This window comes from Equus przewalskii, chromosome 12 (assembly GCF_037783145.1).
Source record: "Equus przewalskii isolate Varuska chromosome 12, EquPr2, whole genome shotgun sequence".
Classification (NCBI taxonomy): domain Eukaryota; kingdom Metazoa; phylum Chordata; class Mammalia; order Perissodactyla; family Equidae; genus Equus; species Equus przewalskii.
This window is the reverse complement of record NC_091842.1, coordinates 40,318,450-40,336,778: the sequence shown is the minus strand read 5'-3', so window position 1 is coordinate 40,336,778 and position 18,329 is coordinate 40,318,450. Positions and strand designations below refer to the sequence as shown.

The 18,329-nt window shown below is 58.1% G+C and overlaps 1 protein-coding gene across 3 annotated transcripts in view; it reads left to right on the top strand.

The window, feature by feature from the left end:
* Positions 1 to 15,422, top strand: part of KCTD5 (potassium channel tetramerization domain containing 5) — a 28,871-nt gene extending 13,449 nt beyond the window's left edge. Inside the window, exons 3-7 of one of the 3 annotated variants that reach the window (XM_070568660.1) lie at positions 1,589 to 1,680; positions 3,660 to 3,755; positions 6,637 to 6,762; positions 9,654 to 9,712; positions 13,733 to 15,422. In XM_070568660.1, coding sequence (XP_070424761.1) covers positions 1,589 to 1,680; positions 3,660 to 3,755; positions 6,637 to 6,762; positions 9,654 to 9,698 — 359 coding nt within the window. In that variant the 3' untranslated portion in view covers positions 9,699 to 9,712; positions 13,733 to 15,422. The remainder of the gene's footprint in view (positions 1 to 1,588; positions 1,681 to 3,659; positions 3,756 to 6,636; positions 6,763 to 9,653; positions 9,713 to 13,732) is intronic. The other 2 variants (XM_070568661.1, XM_008521188.2) reach the window with 2 other exon arrangements.
* Positions 15,423 to 18,329: the final 2,907 nt, after the last annotated feature.

Here is an 18,329-nt window from a genome sequence, read left to right as displayed (position 1 = left end):
TGTCTGTGTTTTCAAACACCGTGCTTCGTTCTGACACTGGTCACAGCGAGCAGGGACACCAGGCACAGCCCTGGGCCGTCAGCCAGAGGCTGGTGTGGCTGCATGTTCTGGTATTGGCTTGGCTCGAAGTATCCGACAGGTCCTGAGAGGCTCAAGATGCATTCGCTCCTGGTGGACTTGGCACCTCTGGCTTCAATCGGGTTCCTGTGACGACCGCCTGAATGGACTGTGCTCATCCTTCAGCTCTTCTTTTCTAGCCTCTGGACCCCAGTGTCTGTGTCCCCTTCACAGGAACCTTCTTTCCTGTGCATACTTGGGTCATCTGGGGAAGCTCCTTTGTATTTTGGGTGTGCAGCTGTACGACTCTAGGCTGAACTTCATTTCATAGCCTGTTCCCGATGTGGTTTTCTTAGAAAGGGATACTTGACACAGCCCGAGCCCCTGCAGCCTGGCCTCACTCCCCTGCCTTGCTGCCTGCCCCCGACGCAGCGCTTCCAGGAGAAACACCCACTTGGACTCCACTCCTGGTCCTGCCCCTCAGAGTACAGCATGGAACATCCAGGTAGAAGAAAGTGCGCCTTCGGACCCAAGTGCGTGTCCCAAAGCTTCTGGTGCTTATTCACAATGCTCCTCAGTCCCCACCCACACATCTGAGGAGGGGTTGACAGGATGTGACTGAGTGTCATCCTGGGAAGTGACATTCCAGGTGCAGCCTCCCTTTGGGTGGCCCTGAAGAAAGACGTCTGCCTGGGAGGCTGCCACCCATGCCCGTCCCCACCCTCTGCCCAAGTGTCCCGGGGACCTTGTTAGGAGGCAGCCTGAGCGGGTCTGATGGCCAGTCCAGGGCTCTGAGCTCCTGGTGCTGATGGTGTGTGGGGTGGGCTCTGACCAGAACGACGAGAGGTGGCAACGGGAGGCACACTCTGAACCTTCTGGAATACTCACAAGCAATCCATGATGCAGAGCCCTTCCAATTTGTTCTTTAGAATTTCTTGGAGGTTTAGAGTCCTTAAATATAGTACATTATAAATGGCAGTCTTTGGATAGAAGGGAATTTCTAAATTGACAAGCATCCTGGAGCTAGGAGCCACCCTCTCAACCAGCCACGAAAGACACTGAACCAGTCTTCTGATTAAATAGGGAAACTGAGGTGCCGAGTGACTCAGAGACCTGCATGAGGCCGCCTGGCCCTGCTCACTGCAGCAGCAGGAGAGTCGGCCAGCCCTGGGCAGATGGCCAGAGGCTGTGGAGGGAAGATGCCTGAGTTACATACTGGCATGCCCAGCGTGGAGCTGCACTTGAACCAGCTGTTCTGTGCTTGAACTCTGCACCCAGCGGTCACCTGAGTGATGTGTGCCAGGAGTGTGTTCTGTAAATGTGCCCTCTGCCCCTAATCCTGGGAGCCCTCCTAAGAGCCAGCGCATCTGTGTGAAGTCTGTTTGCGATGTTAGGATGGGGCCTGAGGAGCTTCCACTGGGCCGGGCTCGGGCCAGGCATAGCCCTCGGGTTTAGAGTGAGGCAGGGGTGAAACGTTTCTTCTTTGGTTTGGTCTCATCTGGTGAAAATTAGTTATTTTTCTCTGTTCCAGGAGTGTTGGAAGAAGCAGAATTTTACAATATCACCTCACTAATAAAACTTGTAAAGGACAAAATTAGAGAACGAGACAGCAGAACCTCACAGGTGAGACCAGTGACTGATGTACCAGAAGCTTCCAAGGCCTGGTGTGCAGGCGTAGCTCACCCCCTCCCTCCCTGCTGACCGTGGGAGCTCTGTGTGAGGCCTTGGGATTGGGGCTGTCCCCATCTTGACTACCGTCTTCCTCTTTAATTGTCCTAGTACCCGATGGCCCGCCCTCTTGTCACCTCCTGTGGTGCTGCCAGCTGGCACCAGGGTCACACAGGGCACATCACTCAGCTCTGCTTGGCCTATCCCTAGGGAGCCCCACTCCGGTGGGAAGGGACCTGAGGAGGAAAGGAAGTCCAGTGGGGTGAGGGGGTGGAGGGAGAGCAGGGAGGCCTCTGATGGGGAGCGAGTGTGTGGATACCCTGGGGGGCATTGCAGGCTGGGCACAGCAAGTGCAGAGGGCCAGTGTGGCTGGAGGGAGAGCAGGGAGGGGAGTGGGCAGTGAGCTTGGAGGTGGGGTCCTGCAGGGCTGTGGGGGTGTGAGGAGGAAAGAGGGGCGTGATCGGTGCTCTTCCTTCCAGCGTACAGATTGCCACCACGGGGCCCATTTGCACTTGGCCATGGTCAGTGGTGATGGAGTAGGCACGGCCACTCTGCTGCCCATTAGGCCACTTTGTTTGAAGTGGGCTGCATCTGGCACTTTCCATAAAGGGAGGCGCCAGAGGGTCTAAGGCATGAGTTTTTGTCACTGTGCCAGCTCTGTACTTGCTAGCTGAGTGCAAGTTCTTGCCCAGTGAGTTCAGCTCCTCCAAGAGGATGCTGGGAAGTAGATGTTCCCTCAGAGCTGCCACTATTATTTGAGGGTCTCGGTCAGCGCCTCCTCCCCCACTGTCCCACTGGGTGCCCGGCAGACCCTGGGCTGGAGCTCTTGGCCTTTGTGAAGAGGCTTGCTGATGGCCTTGCCACTCTCTGGTCAGGGGACAAGCTAGAGGAAGGGCATGTCCCGGTGATAGTGTGGGAGGCCAGGACCACTGGCCCACGCAGCCCCCAGCCCTTTCCTTCCTGCGGGAGCCACTCAGGCACCAGGACAGTTGGGAGGAGACTGGGGAGGATCAGGAGATGTGTCCACAAGCTCCCTGGTTTTCTCCAGCCAGTTGGCCTCTTCTTCCCCTCCGTCCAGCAGCCTCACTTCTGCACCGTGTGACCTGGGCCGGCACTGACCCTCTCTGCCTCAGTCTCCCCTCTGCATGGGGCAGGTAGAAGAGACCCTCCTCACAGGGCTGACGTGAGGATAGCGGGCTGAGGCTGGGGAGCCACATCATTCATAGTCTCTCAGACGAAAGCACTTGTGTATGTGACAACGGCCACTATACTTTAGCTGTGACCCTGTTTTCCAAGTGTCACTGGCCTGGAGCTCCAGAGGCTCCTTCCCCTGCGAATATCTTCGTCTCGTTCTCCGTTACTCATGTGTTGTGTGTTGTGGCCACCGCCTCCTGCTGGAGTGGCTGCTCCTGGGGGCGGTGGGGGCGGGGAGCCGCTATCTGGCTGTGCTCTGCAGGGCTCCAGCACCAGAGACTGCCTGGAACAGGGCTCAGCACAGGGGCGGTGGGTGGGTCGGCAAAGATACATCAACTGTCGGAGCTAGTGTGCATGTCTAAAAGCTTTTCTAGGAGCAAGGCCGAGGCTGGTTAATCCAGGTGCTTTGTATGCTTCCCCCGTGGAACAGAGACGAACATCCTCACGCATTCATGTCTGGCCACAGGTGCTCTTGGGGTTTCAGGAACATGACTCATTTTATTTTGGGATTTAGAAATGGAAATATTTTGGGAGACAGATGAGAAAGTGGAAAACGGCAGCTGTTCCGACCTGTTTGTTTTGCTTTGGTGGATGTGTTTGGGGTTGCTGTGGGCAGCACAACCTGAGCCCGAGAGGTGGAAGGAAACGTCAGCTGCACGTGGGACAGGGTGCTGGGCTGGGGCACAGGAGCAGCAGGGCGTGTGTGGGGCCTGTCTCACCTGTGGCCGTTGTTCTCACAGGTGCCGGTGAAGCACGTGTACCGTGTGCTTCAGTGTCAGGAAGAGGAACTCACACAGATGGTGTCCACCATGTCTGATGGCTGGAAGTTTGAGCAGGTGAAGCTCCCCCACCTCTGGGCTGGGTTGACACAAGCCTCTGGTGCAGTGGAACTTTTCATTACAAAGGCCCTGCCTGGTCCTCAGGGCTGCTGACCCCTGGGGCCAGTAATGGGGCATCGGGCGGCCTGTGATTCCTGGAAATGTGGTTCACTGTGGCTGTTGTCCTCGGGACCCCTCACAGCAGCAGCCTGTGCCCCATCCTAATTGGATTGGTCTCCGGTGTGTGGGTGGGAGGGTGGAGTTGTTCTTAGAGCCCCCAGGGGCCCCCTCCCCCCTGCTTCCTTCCCAGTCCTCTCTCTGCAGTTTTTCTTCTTGCTCCAGCCCATTCCTCTGGGGGGACTGTGCTCTGTGCTTCCATCTGACGTCTCTGTGTGTGTGGGTTGACACCCTGAGTACATCCTGCCCTGGCCCCACCTCCCTGTCCCTCGCGGTGTCCACCCAGCCCCTCCCCTGCTGGCTGAGCAGATGGTGGCTCGGGCTCCTTGTGCTGCAGTTGGCATGGATGGCCTCCTGGTGCGGCTGCTCCGCCACCTCCAGCACCCTTTCCTGCCCTCGCCAGGAAAGATTCTCCCGATTCTAGCCTGACTGCCCCTCTACCTTCCTCAGCGCTGCTTTTGCTGGTGTATGTCAGGCTGGGACTGACGTGAGACTATCTGAGTGAAGGCCCCTCTCCTCTTGCTCTCCCTCCCTCTGTGGAGCTCTGGTGTTTCCCTGTGCACCCAGGCTCTTGTCCTGTGGCACTGCAGTCCCTTACCCTTGGGCCTTGGAACAGGTGGAAGATGTTCTGAGTGGGTGGTACTTTTTCCCATGAGCTTCTTGTCACTGGTCCTCTTTCCTAGACACTCTGAGGTTTAATCTTGTGACCCTGCCCGGGCTCCAGCCCCAGGTAGCAATTGCCCTGCTCGCTGGGCCCTCTCTGGCCTCTGGGAGTTTCCTCTGTTGCCAGCTTCCATCTGGGGCAGGTTCTGTCCATAGTGAGTGGTCCTGCTCAGAGAGAGTGGGACATTACGGGGTCTTCTCAGCATCCCTCCCTGTTAAGGCTGCCCCTTTTCTTTGAGTCTTTTGAAATAATGGATTGCGTTGTAGGGTGTTTGAAGTTCCCTTAAAATGTCATTAAAGACCAGTGCTGTCAGCATTTGCATCCCACCCTACACCTGGGACCAGCCCCCTGGGCTGGTGGGGCAGCAGTGAGGTTGGCTGGTTCCTACAGTGTGTTCCATCCTGCCCTCACATGGGGAGGCCAGGCAGGGTCCTGTGGTCTACATTTGCCTGTTCCTTGTGCTCTGATCCCATCAAAACTATGCCAGAGTTCCATGCAGGAGCAGAAATCTCCCATCGCCCCTCCTTTTGTCCTCGGTGGGCAGCTCAGAGAAGGGCTGGGGAGATGAGAGCTGCGGTCGCTGGGTCAGGACCCATGGATGAGGCCACCTTGAGTGGAGTTATGCACCTCGGTGCTCTCCTGCTGGGAAGGAGAGATAATCTCCTGCCTCGTGCACGGGTGTCTTCCTCCCATGACCAGCTAGGGGCTTTGTCCTTAGCTCCTCTGGGTAGACCCCAAATCCATTGCAAAGAGTGAGTTCTCTCTTCTCCCCAAGTCTTACCTGCTCTGCCCAGCTTATCCTTCGAGGACATCCTCCCAGTTCATGCCAGCAAGACCCCAGCACCAGAGTCATGTCTGTTTAATGAGGAGTTCTCTGCTTCCTAGAGCAGGACCTAGAACTGCCCTGGGAGGTAGTGGGACCCAACCCAGGGCTGCCCAGTCATCAGAGCCAAGGCCAGAACAAGGTTCCGAGCGAGGTCAGAAGAGGCTCGTGTGCCTCATGAGAGCACCGTTTCCGGGCACTGGGCACTCCTGCCCCAGCCTCTCCTACACAGGAATGTGCGCACATTCCTGCATGGGGAGAGCCAGGGGCCTTCCTGGCCTTTGTTGGCTCAATAGTTACGCCACTGATAGCCTTACTACAATTTTTGTGGTTTTCTTTAGACTGATTTTGCATTTAAAAGCACGAAAGTCCTTGGTGACTCTGGGATAGGTTGGAGCAGACAGGTCAGACCTCAGCCCCCTTGTGACCATGGTGGTGACTTGGGGCCCCACAGGATGCACAATCTGTGGGTATGTCCACCAGTTATAGTGGACCCACAAAGACTGAGACTGACACATGCAAAAGCCACAGCTTCCCAGGGTCTGTCTTTGAGATTCGGGCAGCTCAACCCTTGACCCCTCCCTCTAGCCCTTTGGAACTGGCACAGCCCTCCTCTGCCTGCCTTCCCTCCCACCATCAGGGCGTACGTATGCCCTTTTCGCTTAGTAACCCCAGTGAGTGGGAGGGTCAGTCTTGGCTTCTCCTGGGAAGGCCTGGTGGCTGCAGCAACAATAAGCAGGATGTCTGGGAGCTCATCCTCACTTGAGTGTATGCTCACACATGCTATGCTCTGGGCCTGTGTGAAGGGAGCAGCTTGAGTGCCAAACACTGCGATTCTGCTGCCTGCTCTGAGAGGACCAGCTCTGAGCAAGCCGCCACTGCCGTGTCCCGCTGTGCACCCCACTCTGGCGCTGTGCTCCCCTCTGCCCACAGTCAGTCAGTATCTCCTGTGGGCCCAGCCAGAAACTCTGAAAAGAACTGATTGTCCCAGCAGAGACCTGTCCTGCACGTGGTGTGCCCGTGTGTGGGGTGTGTCTGCGGATGTGCCCGAGGATGGATATTTCAGGACTTTATTTTTCCATAAGTTCACTAAAAATGTTGTGGCTGAAACTGTCCCTCGATTTCCCAAGTGTTGGCTATCTCAGCTGTGGGTTTTCGCAGGCTGCAGTTTCCGTCCTTGCGGGCAGGCTGGTCCCCAGCTCGGCCCACATCACACTGGCCTTCTCTCCTCCCAGCTGGTCAGCATTGGCTCTTCCTACAACTATGGGAGTGAAGACCAGGCTGAGTTCCTCTGTGTGGTTTCCAAGGAGCTGCACAACTCTCCGTACGGCACGACCAGTGAGCCCAGTGAGAAAGCCAAGGTGGGTGACCACAGCGGGCGGGGGGTGCCGGGCCTGGGAGGCAGCAGCCCCGGACGCTTCAGCCTCCTGGCAGTGGAGGGGGCTTGTGAAGGCACACTGGCCCTTTGTGGGGTTGGGATTTTCCTCCTTAGAGCTTTATCGTTTCTTGTGGTTCTCACTGCGCTCCCGGCCCTGCAGGCTTCTTGTTCGTCGTCACGTAATTCTTGCTTGATACATCAGAAGCAAAGTCCTGGGACTCAGGATGCGTAGCTACCGGACACAGGACGTGGGGAATGGAGCGAGAGGTCTTAGAACATAGAGGCTCCGCCATGGAGCGAGCCCCCATGGCTTCTACAGTCCATGCCCTCTGCCGACACCTCTTCTAACAGGCAGGGTCCTCCTGGAAGTGTTGTCTCCTAGACCTGCTGGCAGGGACTACGCTTTTAACTGGTGTCGCTGTGGGTTGTTTTCTTGGGGACTCAGGACCTTGAAGCTGGAGGGCAGAGCCCCCTGGATGGCGTCTGCCTCGGCCTCATCCGTCCTGGTCTTAGGAGTCATGTGTGGTTTGTAAAAGGAGAGGATCCTGTAGATCTTGTGATTTTAGACTCCATGGAGTGTTGCCTCGGCCGGCACCGGCCAGTCCCTTTGTGAACTGGCTCTGGCTCCCTTCTGGGCGTCTGACTCTTCTGTCTCTAAGGAGGGTAAGTGCAGCCAGGCTGAAAACGGGGAATGGCCATGTCATTTGCTTTTGGGTTAGCCCTGTGGTGGAGAGTAGCAGCTGGCCTTGCCCAGAGGTGACAGATTCTAGCGGCAGCTCCTTTGGGCCCACTCCTGTGGTTGGTGACTCCAGGTGTGTCTGTCCTTGCAGAATCCAGCATTGGCCTGAGCTAGCTCCACCTGGCAGGCCTTCCAGACCTTCGAGCCAGGTGGTGACCCAGACAGCCCCGCAGCCAGCTCGGGGGGGACCTGGGGAGTCTGCAAGACCCTAGCAGAGCTGGGAAGGTGGGAGTGGGACTTTGTGGCATCCAGCCTGTGAGTCCTGGGCCCACAGGCAGCTTTGGTGAAGAGTCAAGGCATTGCCTGCCAAAGGATGTTTTGAGTAATGCAGGAAAAGGCCAGAGCCAGAAGGGTTGTAACTGATGGCATTAAACCGGGGGCTCCCTGAGCTTCCTTAGACTCTTGGCCTGGGTGGTCTCTGACTGGCTGCCGCCTGCCCAGGACCACCCCTGTCATCCTTTCAGGGTCTCCCTTAGAGGTGTGGGCTTGGGAACAGACAGAGAAGCCACTGTGCCCACTGTCCTCCCGCCGTGGCTATCGTCCACCGGGGCTCAAGGCAGCTTTTTCACCACAGCGTGAAGAAGCCCGCTGTCTTCATGACGGGGTGGTTGTCCAGAGTACTTGAGTCTCTGCTCTGGCCTCCTGCGGTGCCCACAGCTGCATATGTGGGGTCCAGGCTATCCCGCTGCACGGGGCGGAACAGCGTGGGGTCGGCACAGATCCTGTGGTGCTCGGGGACAGACGGGCACCCGGGGAGGAAGGAGGCCCGGGGACACACTTCCTGTGGAGTCTGGGCTGGAAGACGACCCCGCTTCCCGAGAGCCTGCAGCTTCTGAGGAGGCGCATCTCTCTCTGTCGGGGTCAGGGCTCTTTTGTAAGTTGTTTATTTTTAGAAGCTTTTATTTCTGAACTTGAAAAGTTTTTATAGCCAAGCTCATCAGGGCAGCTGCCTGAGCTCGTTTCCCTCAGGTGGCTTTTCAGCTGCAGAAAGGATGCCTTTGTGCTGTGAGGGAGCTCCAGGCGTGACCCCAAATCTCTTTGCTGTTGAAACGTGGCCCTATTTCTCTCTCCAAAAATATCTGCTTCTGAAATGTGGCCGCCAGGGTGGCTTCTAAATGGGGGCAGTGGCAGGAGCTCCCTGGGAGGCGGAGCCAGTTCTCCAGAAAGCCATGGAAAACCATTGGAGCTGAATTTGGGACAGTGATTTGAGGGCACCCGTGGGCAGCCTGTTTGGAGCAGTGTCCCATGTCCTGAGGGCAGCAAGTGTCACTGCCTGTGGACCTGCTCACTGGGTGCCCCGTGGCACATGTTATCTCCTAGCACTAAGGGGACAGGCTCCCATCTCAGGGTGGAAGTGGCGGACAAGTTCAGGGGCTTCCCTAACCACCCTCTGATTCATCATTTGCTGGAAGGGTTCGCAGAACTCCCTGACTGCTGTGACGCTTATGGTTTATTACGGAAGAGTCAGAGGGAGGATTCAGATCTGCCAGGCACAGTGCATGGAGCAGAGGCCAGGAGACATGCCAGACCTGGAGCTCCTTTGCTCTCCCTCTGGAGTCAGGATGTGTGGCAACGTGCACGGAGCACTGCCCACCAGGGATGCTCCCCCAGCCTCCGTGTCCAGAGATTTTACTGGGCTCAGTCACGTAGACATGATTGATCCATCGATTGATCGATGATTGATCGCCCATGTGCCTGATCACAGTCTCCAGGCCCCCTGGCCAACTGACCCCACCCCCATCACATTGTCAGACTGTCCGGTGTGGCCTGGAGGTCACAATCTCTCAGGAGCAGAGGGCAAAAGCCAGCCCTCTGTTTGGGCAAGGTTCAGTTCTTCCCTACATAGAGGGAAGAAAAACTCTGGAACTTTGGGACAGTAGGGTGCAGGGAGACGCCCGAGCCCCGAGTTTTCCTCCATGGTGTGACCTGGGCATGCGATTTTGGGGCTCAGGGCCCCCCAGACGTAGCTGGTCTGTGCTTCTTCATCACAGCGCCACGGGAGCTTGTGGCCCAAAATGCCCGTGCTCGCTGCAGCTTCTCTGGGTGGGCCTCCCTCCGCTGCCTCCCATCTTGTCCTGCACTGACGGTGCCCTCTCTTCTTCTCCTCCCCTGCCGCATGCTGCGCACCGAGCCAGAGTGACGACGAGGAGACGGGTCACGATGAAAATGACTCAGATTAAATGTAAATGTCATGGTGAGCTCTGCTGCCCTTGAAGTTGACCACGCACGTAGTCTCCGTGACCCCAGCCCCTCCTCCGTGGTGTCTGTGCCCTGCCTGTAGTTGACAGAGAACCTTCCACACTAGATGCTGACTGTAGATCTGCGGTGAAGCTGGCCTGTCTGGGGAAGGGGCCGGCTGTCTGTCCCCTTTAGGATGCCCTTGGGGGTGGGATTGGGACCTTGGCTGGGTTGCTTGAGAGCCTGTGTGTCAGGTCTCTGAAGAGCCTCTTCACGGTGGATGTCAGCAGGTGAAGACATGGGTCTACACCTTTTGGGGCCTGGGCAGCCCCCAGCCCCTAGCCTGCAGCCTTCCCATCATGTCACCAGGCCACGGGCTCAGGGCCATGGAGTCGGCCTGTGCCGCAGAGGGTAGACCCTGATCCCGACACTGTGCCCGCAGCCCCCTTGCTCCCCCCAGCCTCAGGCGAGGGATGCTGGTGGAGAGGAATCTGTGTGGACCCTCCTTCTGTTTGCCCTGCGGTGGGAGACTCCATGAATGTCCTCTGGGCTCCCGGCTGCTCCTCCAGTCCCTCCCTCGTCCTGGCCTCTTCTCACTGTCCCAGACTCGCAGGCCCAGCCGATTCCAGAGCCTGACTGCACTCTCCGTTAGTGGGGACCGCCTGGTCTGCTCCCTTATCTCGCACATAGATAGTTGGATATTGAGGCCTAGAGAAGGCAAATTGCAGGCGAGTGAGCCAGGCACATCCAGGGGATCCCCTGGCTCCTGCCATGGCCTCCCTGTCATGGACCGAGCCCTACAGGTTGGGGCCCCTCAGCCTCTGCCCTGGGAGGAGCCTGGGAAAGGCATGTGGCCAGCCGAGCACTGGAAGGCTGACCATCGGGCAATGAGAGGTCTAAACCAGGGGTCAAACAGTAAGAATGGCTCTTACATGTGTAGTGTGGCTTTCTTACATTTGTAGTGTGGCTTTCTTCTTCTTTTTTTGGTGATTATGTAAGTACATAGCATCCTCAGTTTTGCCTCTTGACCCACAAATCCTAAAATATTTACTATCTGGCCTTTCAAGAAGAAGTTTGCTGCACCGAGGTCTGAACAGCGTTGTCCAGGGGACGTGCAACACGAGCTCCATCTGTCGTTCCAGACTTTTCAGTAGCTATGTTAAGAAAGTAAAAAGAAATGTGAAATTTATGCCAATACGGATAACCCCAATAAGCAAAATGTTGTCATTTCAATCTAAAAAATCAGTGAGCTATTTCACTTTCTCACTCAAGGTCTCGGAGGTCAGGCATACGGTTTGTGCTGGTGGCCCACCTCAACTCGGCGCGGCTGCAACTTAGGGGCTCGCCCATCTCGTGGGCAGCAGGCAGCAGGCTCTCAACCTTGGCCTAGTGGTGACCGGTGACAGGAACCCATCTGGGTGCTGCCACTTGGCCCACCCCCGGGAGGGAGGAGGGCTTCTTTCCACCCCCCACCCCCACCCTGCAGTTACTGATTTTGCATCTGCCAGCAGGAACTGCTTTGGTGGCCCTAACTCAGGGGTCTGGGCTGTGGGGGGCACGTGTGTGGGCTGATCATGGGGCAGCCCTGGCCCCCTACCGCTCTCTCCATCGCAGGGTGGAGCAGCATCGACTCGCCCGGGTCCGCCTGTAGGGGTGCTGCTCACAGTGCTCTGCCTGCCTGGTGCCTGCGGTTGGCTCAGGCCTCCCCTGTGGGAGGTGGCCTGGGTGAGAGCTCTGTCCAGGGCAGATGGGGCCGTAACTGTCACAGATCCTAGGAGGGGTCTTCTGTCCTCGGTGGGAGATAGTTGGGGATCTGGCAGGGCAGCCCCTCCTGTGTTGTCACCTTGCTCCTGGGCTACATTCCGGTTGTTTGGCCTTGTCCTTTCCACTGCTTAGTCCTGTGAACTCAGGTGCTCCCTCAGCTCTGCTGGGCTCTCACAGAGTGAGGGGCAGCTCTGTGCTTCACGGACCCCCGCATGCCCCAGCTTCCCCTGCAAACAGCAAAGATAGCAGGGCCGCAGACCTCCCTGGAGGTGGAATCCGCGCCTTGGGGGCAGGAGAGACTTGCAAGGGCTAAGCCAGGATGCGCTGTCACCCCAAGTCACCTCCTCAGACATATCCCTCTGACAGGGGCCTCCTGGGCCCTTTCCCAGAGAGCTGGCAAGTCCTACTAGACTTAGAGGCTTGCCCTCGTCCTGCCTGAGGTGGGGCATTTAGTCTAGGGTGCTGCCCCCCAGCACAGTGGAAGATGTGCCTTGCAGGGACTGGACACGGGCCCAGGCGGTGGGCACAGCAGCAGAGCAGGAAAGCGTGCTGTCTGAGCTGCTCCCAGAGTGCTCAGAGACGCAGGGGCATGAGCCTGGGGACCAGCAGAAGTGTGCGGGGCATCAGGGGACAGACTGGAGCAAGTCCATGCCGTCTCTTGAGTCATTTGGAATAAGCCCTGGTGAACCTGAGTGACTGGCTGCCCTCTGCCTGGGGCCACGTTGCCACTGAGCGGGATCGGGAGCCCACGTGGTGCTCACTGGAGCCTGAGCACTTCACCTGCCCTAGCAAGGCCTTGCCAGGAGGTGCTGACCCTCTCTCTGCCAGAGAATTCTCATGGCCTGGGTACTGCATGAGCAGAGCTGGCTCCTCCCAGGGCACATCCCTGTGTTGCACACGGGTCCAGGGCTCAAAAACAGTGTCCTCAGAGCTGTATCTGTCCCAGCTCTGAAATTCAAGCAGGACATGCCCCTGGGAGGCTAGCCCATATGCTGCCATGTGATTGTGGGGAGGGTCACCTTACAGCCCTGGCCTTGGCCAGGCTGGGACTGGTGGCATTTCTGTCCTGGATCCCTGGTACTTGGCAGCCATACTCGACGTATCAGAACAGCGAGATTTGCCAGCTCTGAAGCCCCCACCTAGGGCCACAGATGGTTCCATCCTCTACCTCGTCCACGTGGGGTTTGACTTCGCAGGCATTTGTCAGAATGCAGGCCTGTCCAGAGGTGGCTCCAAGCCTTATGGAGCCCCCAGCCCAGTTTGGGGGTGGATGGGATGCAGGGATGGGATGCAGAGATGGTTCTAATGGTGAGGGAGGCCAGGGGCTGCTCCAGCCCTGAGATACCAAGAATGACTGGGAGGGAAAGGGACAGGCATGGCGGCTGAGGGCCAGCAGGCTCTACAGGGCTGGTGGGTCCCCCAGTGGGAGGTACACATTCCAGAGTCTCATCTGGCTGCAGCAAAGAGGGGCTGGCACCCACAAGTTGTGTGGTCCAGTCACAGGAAAGCCAGTGTACTTGTGCAGCAAGACATGAGCCCAGCCGGGCAGCATGCAGGGCCGACAGGTAGGTGTGGATGTGGGGGTGACAGGGCAGTCCCAGGGGCCCAGAGTTCTGGGTTTTGTGGCTGGGTGCAGGGTGGAGGGGACGTAGTTTGCAATGAGGCATGGAAGACGGGCAGGTTGTTGTGGGGGCTGCTGGGCCCATGGGGGCCCCTGGTTGTACACACATGTCTGTGGCCCAGGACCGAGAGAGGCTGGAGAGAGAAACTGTCAGGTGGGCTCTGGTGCCCTTGCAAGGGGTGCGTGGTGGCCATCAAGGGGAGATGCAGCCAGGGGTCCCTGGGGCTTTGAGAAGGAGCCATCCCGCCTTGGGCCATGCCCGCGTGTCTCGGGTGTCCCAGAGGAAGCCCAGGGAGGTGCCAGGTGGAGGACAGGCCTCCTACTGTGGTGGGAGATGGAGGAAGAGGTGTCTGTCGGACATCAGGCTGGGATGGAGAGTTGGTGGGACCGGCCCCTCTTGTGAGGCCTGGAGGTGCGAGAGCCAGTCCCCCACAGCGAGGGTCTCTGGGCCTCAGCCTTTCTCGGACCCTGGCCCACAGTTCTGGCTTCCTCAGGCCCCTGAGCCATGCCATCTGAGGGCCCACACTTGGTCTGTGGGCTCTGCTCCCTGGAGCCGGGCACTGGCTTCAGGGCCATGCAGTTCCTGCCTGGCTGCAGGCCGCCTCCCCGTCCAAGGCTCTAGTCCTCATTTTCTGTGTTTGACGTTTTCAGATTTTGCAAGAACGGGGTTCCAGGATGTGAGGAACACAGTGTTGATAGCTGAAGGAAGAACCATTTTACCTTTTCCCAGGATGCAATGAACCGCCATGTCGAGGAAGCTTGACCGTGAGAAGAAGCCTGCTTTTGACAATTTCTCTAGAGATCTGGTTGTGGATCCTTTTTTGCCTCTGAGGTGGGTGGTGAGAGACGGGACCAGCTGTCTGAGGCTGGGTGTCCCCGCTCGAAGGAAACATGCTGGCCGGGTGGGCGTCCCCTTGGGGCCTCCGCTCGGTTTTTCCAAGTGCCACATGGGCCTGAGGCAGGACGCTCCCAAGCACTCCTTTAATCACCGAAGACCATTTCAAGGACAGCGTTCTTGGTGCTACAGAAACAGTCTGTAATGGAGCCTGGGCCTCACTGGTGGGAAGTGGCTGCAGTGCTGAGGCCCTGGGCTCTGGGTGCCGCTGGCACTCACGTGCGCACCAGGCCCTGGTCCTTGGTTCGGGGAGTCTGCCTCGCCTCCTGGGCGTGATCGATCGGCAGTTTCTCGAAGCCTCAGTGAGTGGCCTCCATGTGTTCACTACTGCCCGGGCCTCTGCCCCGAGGCTGGGCCTCCTTCGGAGCCAGGCTTCCCCGCCGGGAACAGTCAAGGCTCCTCCAGATGTATTTTCCAGGCGAGAGACCTTGCACCCCTTCTTTCCCAGTGTGGATAGGCTACCCAATGTTTTTACTTTTTAGAAATGCCTAGAAGTGTGGCTGCATTTTGGATTGATATGTTAAGTGTTTAAAAGGAGGTAGAAGCTTTGCCTCATCTGCCCCACCCACGGGCTCGTGGGGGAGCTGGTGCCCTCAGTGCCTTTGTCTCGCCTGGGATGGCGGTCGGGGCAGGAGGCCTGTCCACCTGGCTTCTGGAGCTTAGACTCCAGTCACACTGAAAACCGCATGTTTACAGGGCATCACAAATCTCTCCTGCCGGCCCCCTCGTTTCTTTGTATAACTATGCAGTTCTCTCTCATATTGCTGGGATGTCTGAGACTTCACATGCCACCTGCACAGGCTCTGCCCGACTGACATGCCATTGCAGCCACTAGGAGTCCTTCCAACCTACTGTCCCCGTGCTCTGAGGACAGACCTTTCTCAGCTGGCCGTGGGCACTGTCAGGATCTGGGGCCTGGCTCATATGAGCAGCTCACTGCCTCCTGACCACCGGGGATGCCCACACGTCGGGCAGAAGCTCTGACACGGCTAGTCACAGATGCTTCCAGAGGCTTCCCACCTGTGCCCTCTTCTTTGCCAACACCCTGATTAACCAAGTTCTCCAGCGCCCAGGACTTACCTCCTCCTTTTTGTAAGATCTGTTGTATGTTGGTAAATGTTTGGCTTCATCCGTTTCTCGCAACCTCTCCATCGGGCACACTTAGCCCCTGTGACCCGTACTCCCTGGGTGGAGGGTGCCCCTTGCTGGCCTCGGGTGTCCCTGTGGGGTGCTGTCGGCCCCTTAGAGTCGTTTGATTTGTGACCTTGACATAATAGATAGGCTTGTGGTTTTTTTAATTTAAAGATATTAAGACTTAATTCACTAAAATTTATTCTGAGGGGATATTTATACTTTTGTACTTTTTTAGGTATCCGTATTTTATCAGCTTACAGTTTAATGCCTAAGTTTCCCTGAAAATAGCAAATAAAGTTGTGTATTTATGAATGAGCAGAACAAATGTTAGTATCTTCAAACGCATGGAAGAGGCGCTGCCCTGGGCTGTGGTGACCCTGCACGATGGTCACCCCAGGCTGCGGCCACCCTGGGTGCCACCAAGGCTGAGGGGAGCTGGCCTGTCCACCTGTCTGTCCGCTCTGCAGGGGGAGCAGGTGGATTAGAGCAGCACATGCTCGTCTCCCAGCTCAGCCAGGCTGGCCTGCTCCCTCCCGACCCCATCCCCGGGAACAAGATCATCCTTGAGCGACTCTAAAAAGTGCTGATGCCTCCTTGAATGTAGCGTGTCCTCTTGTCTCTATCCTGGACGGAAGTACCAGCTTCGGAGACATTTCTCCACATCCTTGGGCGCTGCCCCTGCCCCAACACAGCCGCTCGGGCTCCCCCTGGTGGCCACTCTTCTCAGGCCCCTTGGGCCACCCCAGCCACCATAGGGGATTTTCCACTCTCTGTTCCCGGAGAGCTCTGGATCCCTGGAGTTGGGAGCATGTCTTAGACCCAAAGATGCTGGAGTCTCGGCTGCCCAAACTCCCAATCTTCTCCGAGTGTCCATCCTGTTTCTAGGTGTGTGGCTGGCCCAGCCAGGGGCCCCAGGGTCAGGGCTGAGAGGGGTGGGCAGGGCGGGCCGTGCTGCTTGCCCACAGGAAAGGACTCCAGATTCTACTCAGAGGAGTTTTCTTCCTGACCAGACTAAACTTGACATCTTGCAGCTCCCTGATGCCAACAGTGAACCTGGACCTGCCTCCAGGCCCCTCTGCCAGCAGGCACTTGGGAGAGGCCCCAGAGTGTCTCAGTGTCCCCGTCAAAGCCTTGAGCTTGACTCCCGTCTGAGCAGAGGACTGGAAAGGAGACAGCTGTCTGGTCTGGGTCCTGAGGCCAAGGGCCCTTACACTGGGTCCACTGGCCAGGGAGGGAGCCCTGCCCTTTGGACCTTGCGCTCCAGCCTGCCTGCCGTGGATGGGTGTGGGAGGGTAACAGCACAGCTCGGGGCAGCCTCAGGGCCAACTGTGTGGCTCTCCAGCCACTGGGCCTCCTGCAGAGCCCATGCCCAGAACCTTCCAGGCCACTGCACAGGGCCAGGCACTGCCTTTCCTTGTCGCTTCCCCTCCCCTGCCTTTACTGGTATCCACTCAACAGGTCCTTCTGGCATCTTCCATCCTCCCCAAAGTTGGTGGCAGCAGCTGGCTGGTGCCCCACTGCACGTCGGTCACTGAGCCTGATGAGGCAGTAAAGGGCCACCCCTGCAGTGCCACCATCTGCCTCACAGCCTGTGTCCTCCGGCCTGTGGGGCACTGAGGCCCACGCACCTGGAGCTTGGGTGGCTGGTGTCCAGGAGCAGAAGCACTGCCACTCCAGCACCTCCTTGGACACTGATGCGCAGCCCCGAGGGGGTGGGGGTCTCTGGCTTTGGGCCTCTGATTTGCACCCCCTCTTTCCTTCCCCCCTCCATGCCTCCTGCCTTCCCTGCCTTCTGAGGCCTGAGCTCTGGGTGGCAGCATCAGGCCAGGGCCACTTTACCCTCAGGGCACAGAACCAGTCCTGTGACCTCATGGCCATGGCTGACCCCTGGTCTTTGAGGCCAGAAGGGGCTCCCATCGGCTGAACAAAATTTTCATGCGCACAGCACGCGTGTGCGTGCGTGCATGTATGTGGATTTGTGGGCTCGGTTGCAGCCCCCAGAAGGGGTGTGTGCCCCCCCCCCGTCCTCTTTCTTCTCTTATAAGCACTGTGGTTGCTGCAAGGTGGGCCTTCCATCATGGGGCCCTACCCTGGGCTGGGCCCGCTCCCTGCTGCCCAGTGGGGCAGCGGACAGTCTCCTAGGCTGGGCTGGCCCGTCCTCTGCAGGGTTCTTCCTCAGCTGGCAGGGCCCTGGCACCACCCACCCACCCGGCAGACTCTGAGGTACTGCTCCTCCACCCAGGGTGGGAGAGGGGACCCGTGACAGCTGGGGTCATTTTTCTCCTAATCTCACACTAGACTTACTGTGCGAGGTGTGAAATAACCCTGCTTTCCCTTTGAAACCAGTAATCTCTGCGAGAGGGTTCTCCCTTCCTAGCTCATAGGAGCGTCTACCAAGGGTCTGGGTGGGGGCCCTGTGCCCTAGAGTAGTGTTGGCCGCCACCTCACATGGGGCAGCCTGCAGCAGCACAGAGGCTACAGCAGGGGGCGACTAGGCTGTCCCAGTGTCTGTGCCCCTCCTCCCCATCAGCCCCAGGCCCTGCCCTGTAGCAGAAGCAGGATGATGGGGGACCCAGGGCACCCAGCAAGCCGGGACAGCAGGCAAGAGGTGGCAGAGATGGGATGGCGAGTCCTCCTCTGAGGGGAGCCTGGTCTTTGCCCTGTCTCTGGGGAGTCAGGCTTCATCCTGGCCTCTCACTAGAGGCAGCAGAGGGGCCTCCCTCTGGAGACCACCTAGCCTTCTGTATGTAACCCCACCACCACTGTGGGGCCTGGGGCTTTTTACACCTCCTAGAACAGGGTGGTGAGTTTTCCAGGCCTCTCTCCAAGGCTGCAGGACCCAGACAGCCCCTGCTCCTGGCAGGGTGACCCAGAACACGTCCCTCTGCTGCCCTCAGGACCCCACAGCCTGGTCCCAGTGCTGGAGGGCCAGCAGGGAGGTGGGGCTGCCAGGAGCCTCTGCCAGGCACTGCCCTTCCAGTCGTCCTTCCTGCCTCTGGGCAGGGATGCCCCAGGGCAAGGGGGAGCACGAAGGAGAATTCATTTTCTGTTCCCTGCTCTGTCCCCAGGGCCGGTCCACAGCAGGTGTCTGCTAAGTGGTTACTGATTTATTCCCTGAACATCCAGGCCTGCTTTCTTCCCAGCACTGGCACCGGCACTGGCGCCGGGCCAGGACATGCTTGTACGTGGCAAGCTGGGGTGTGCATGTGCTTGCGTTTG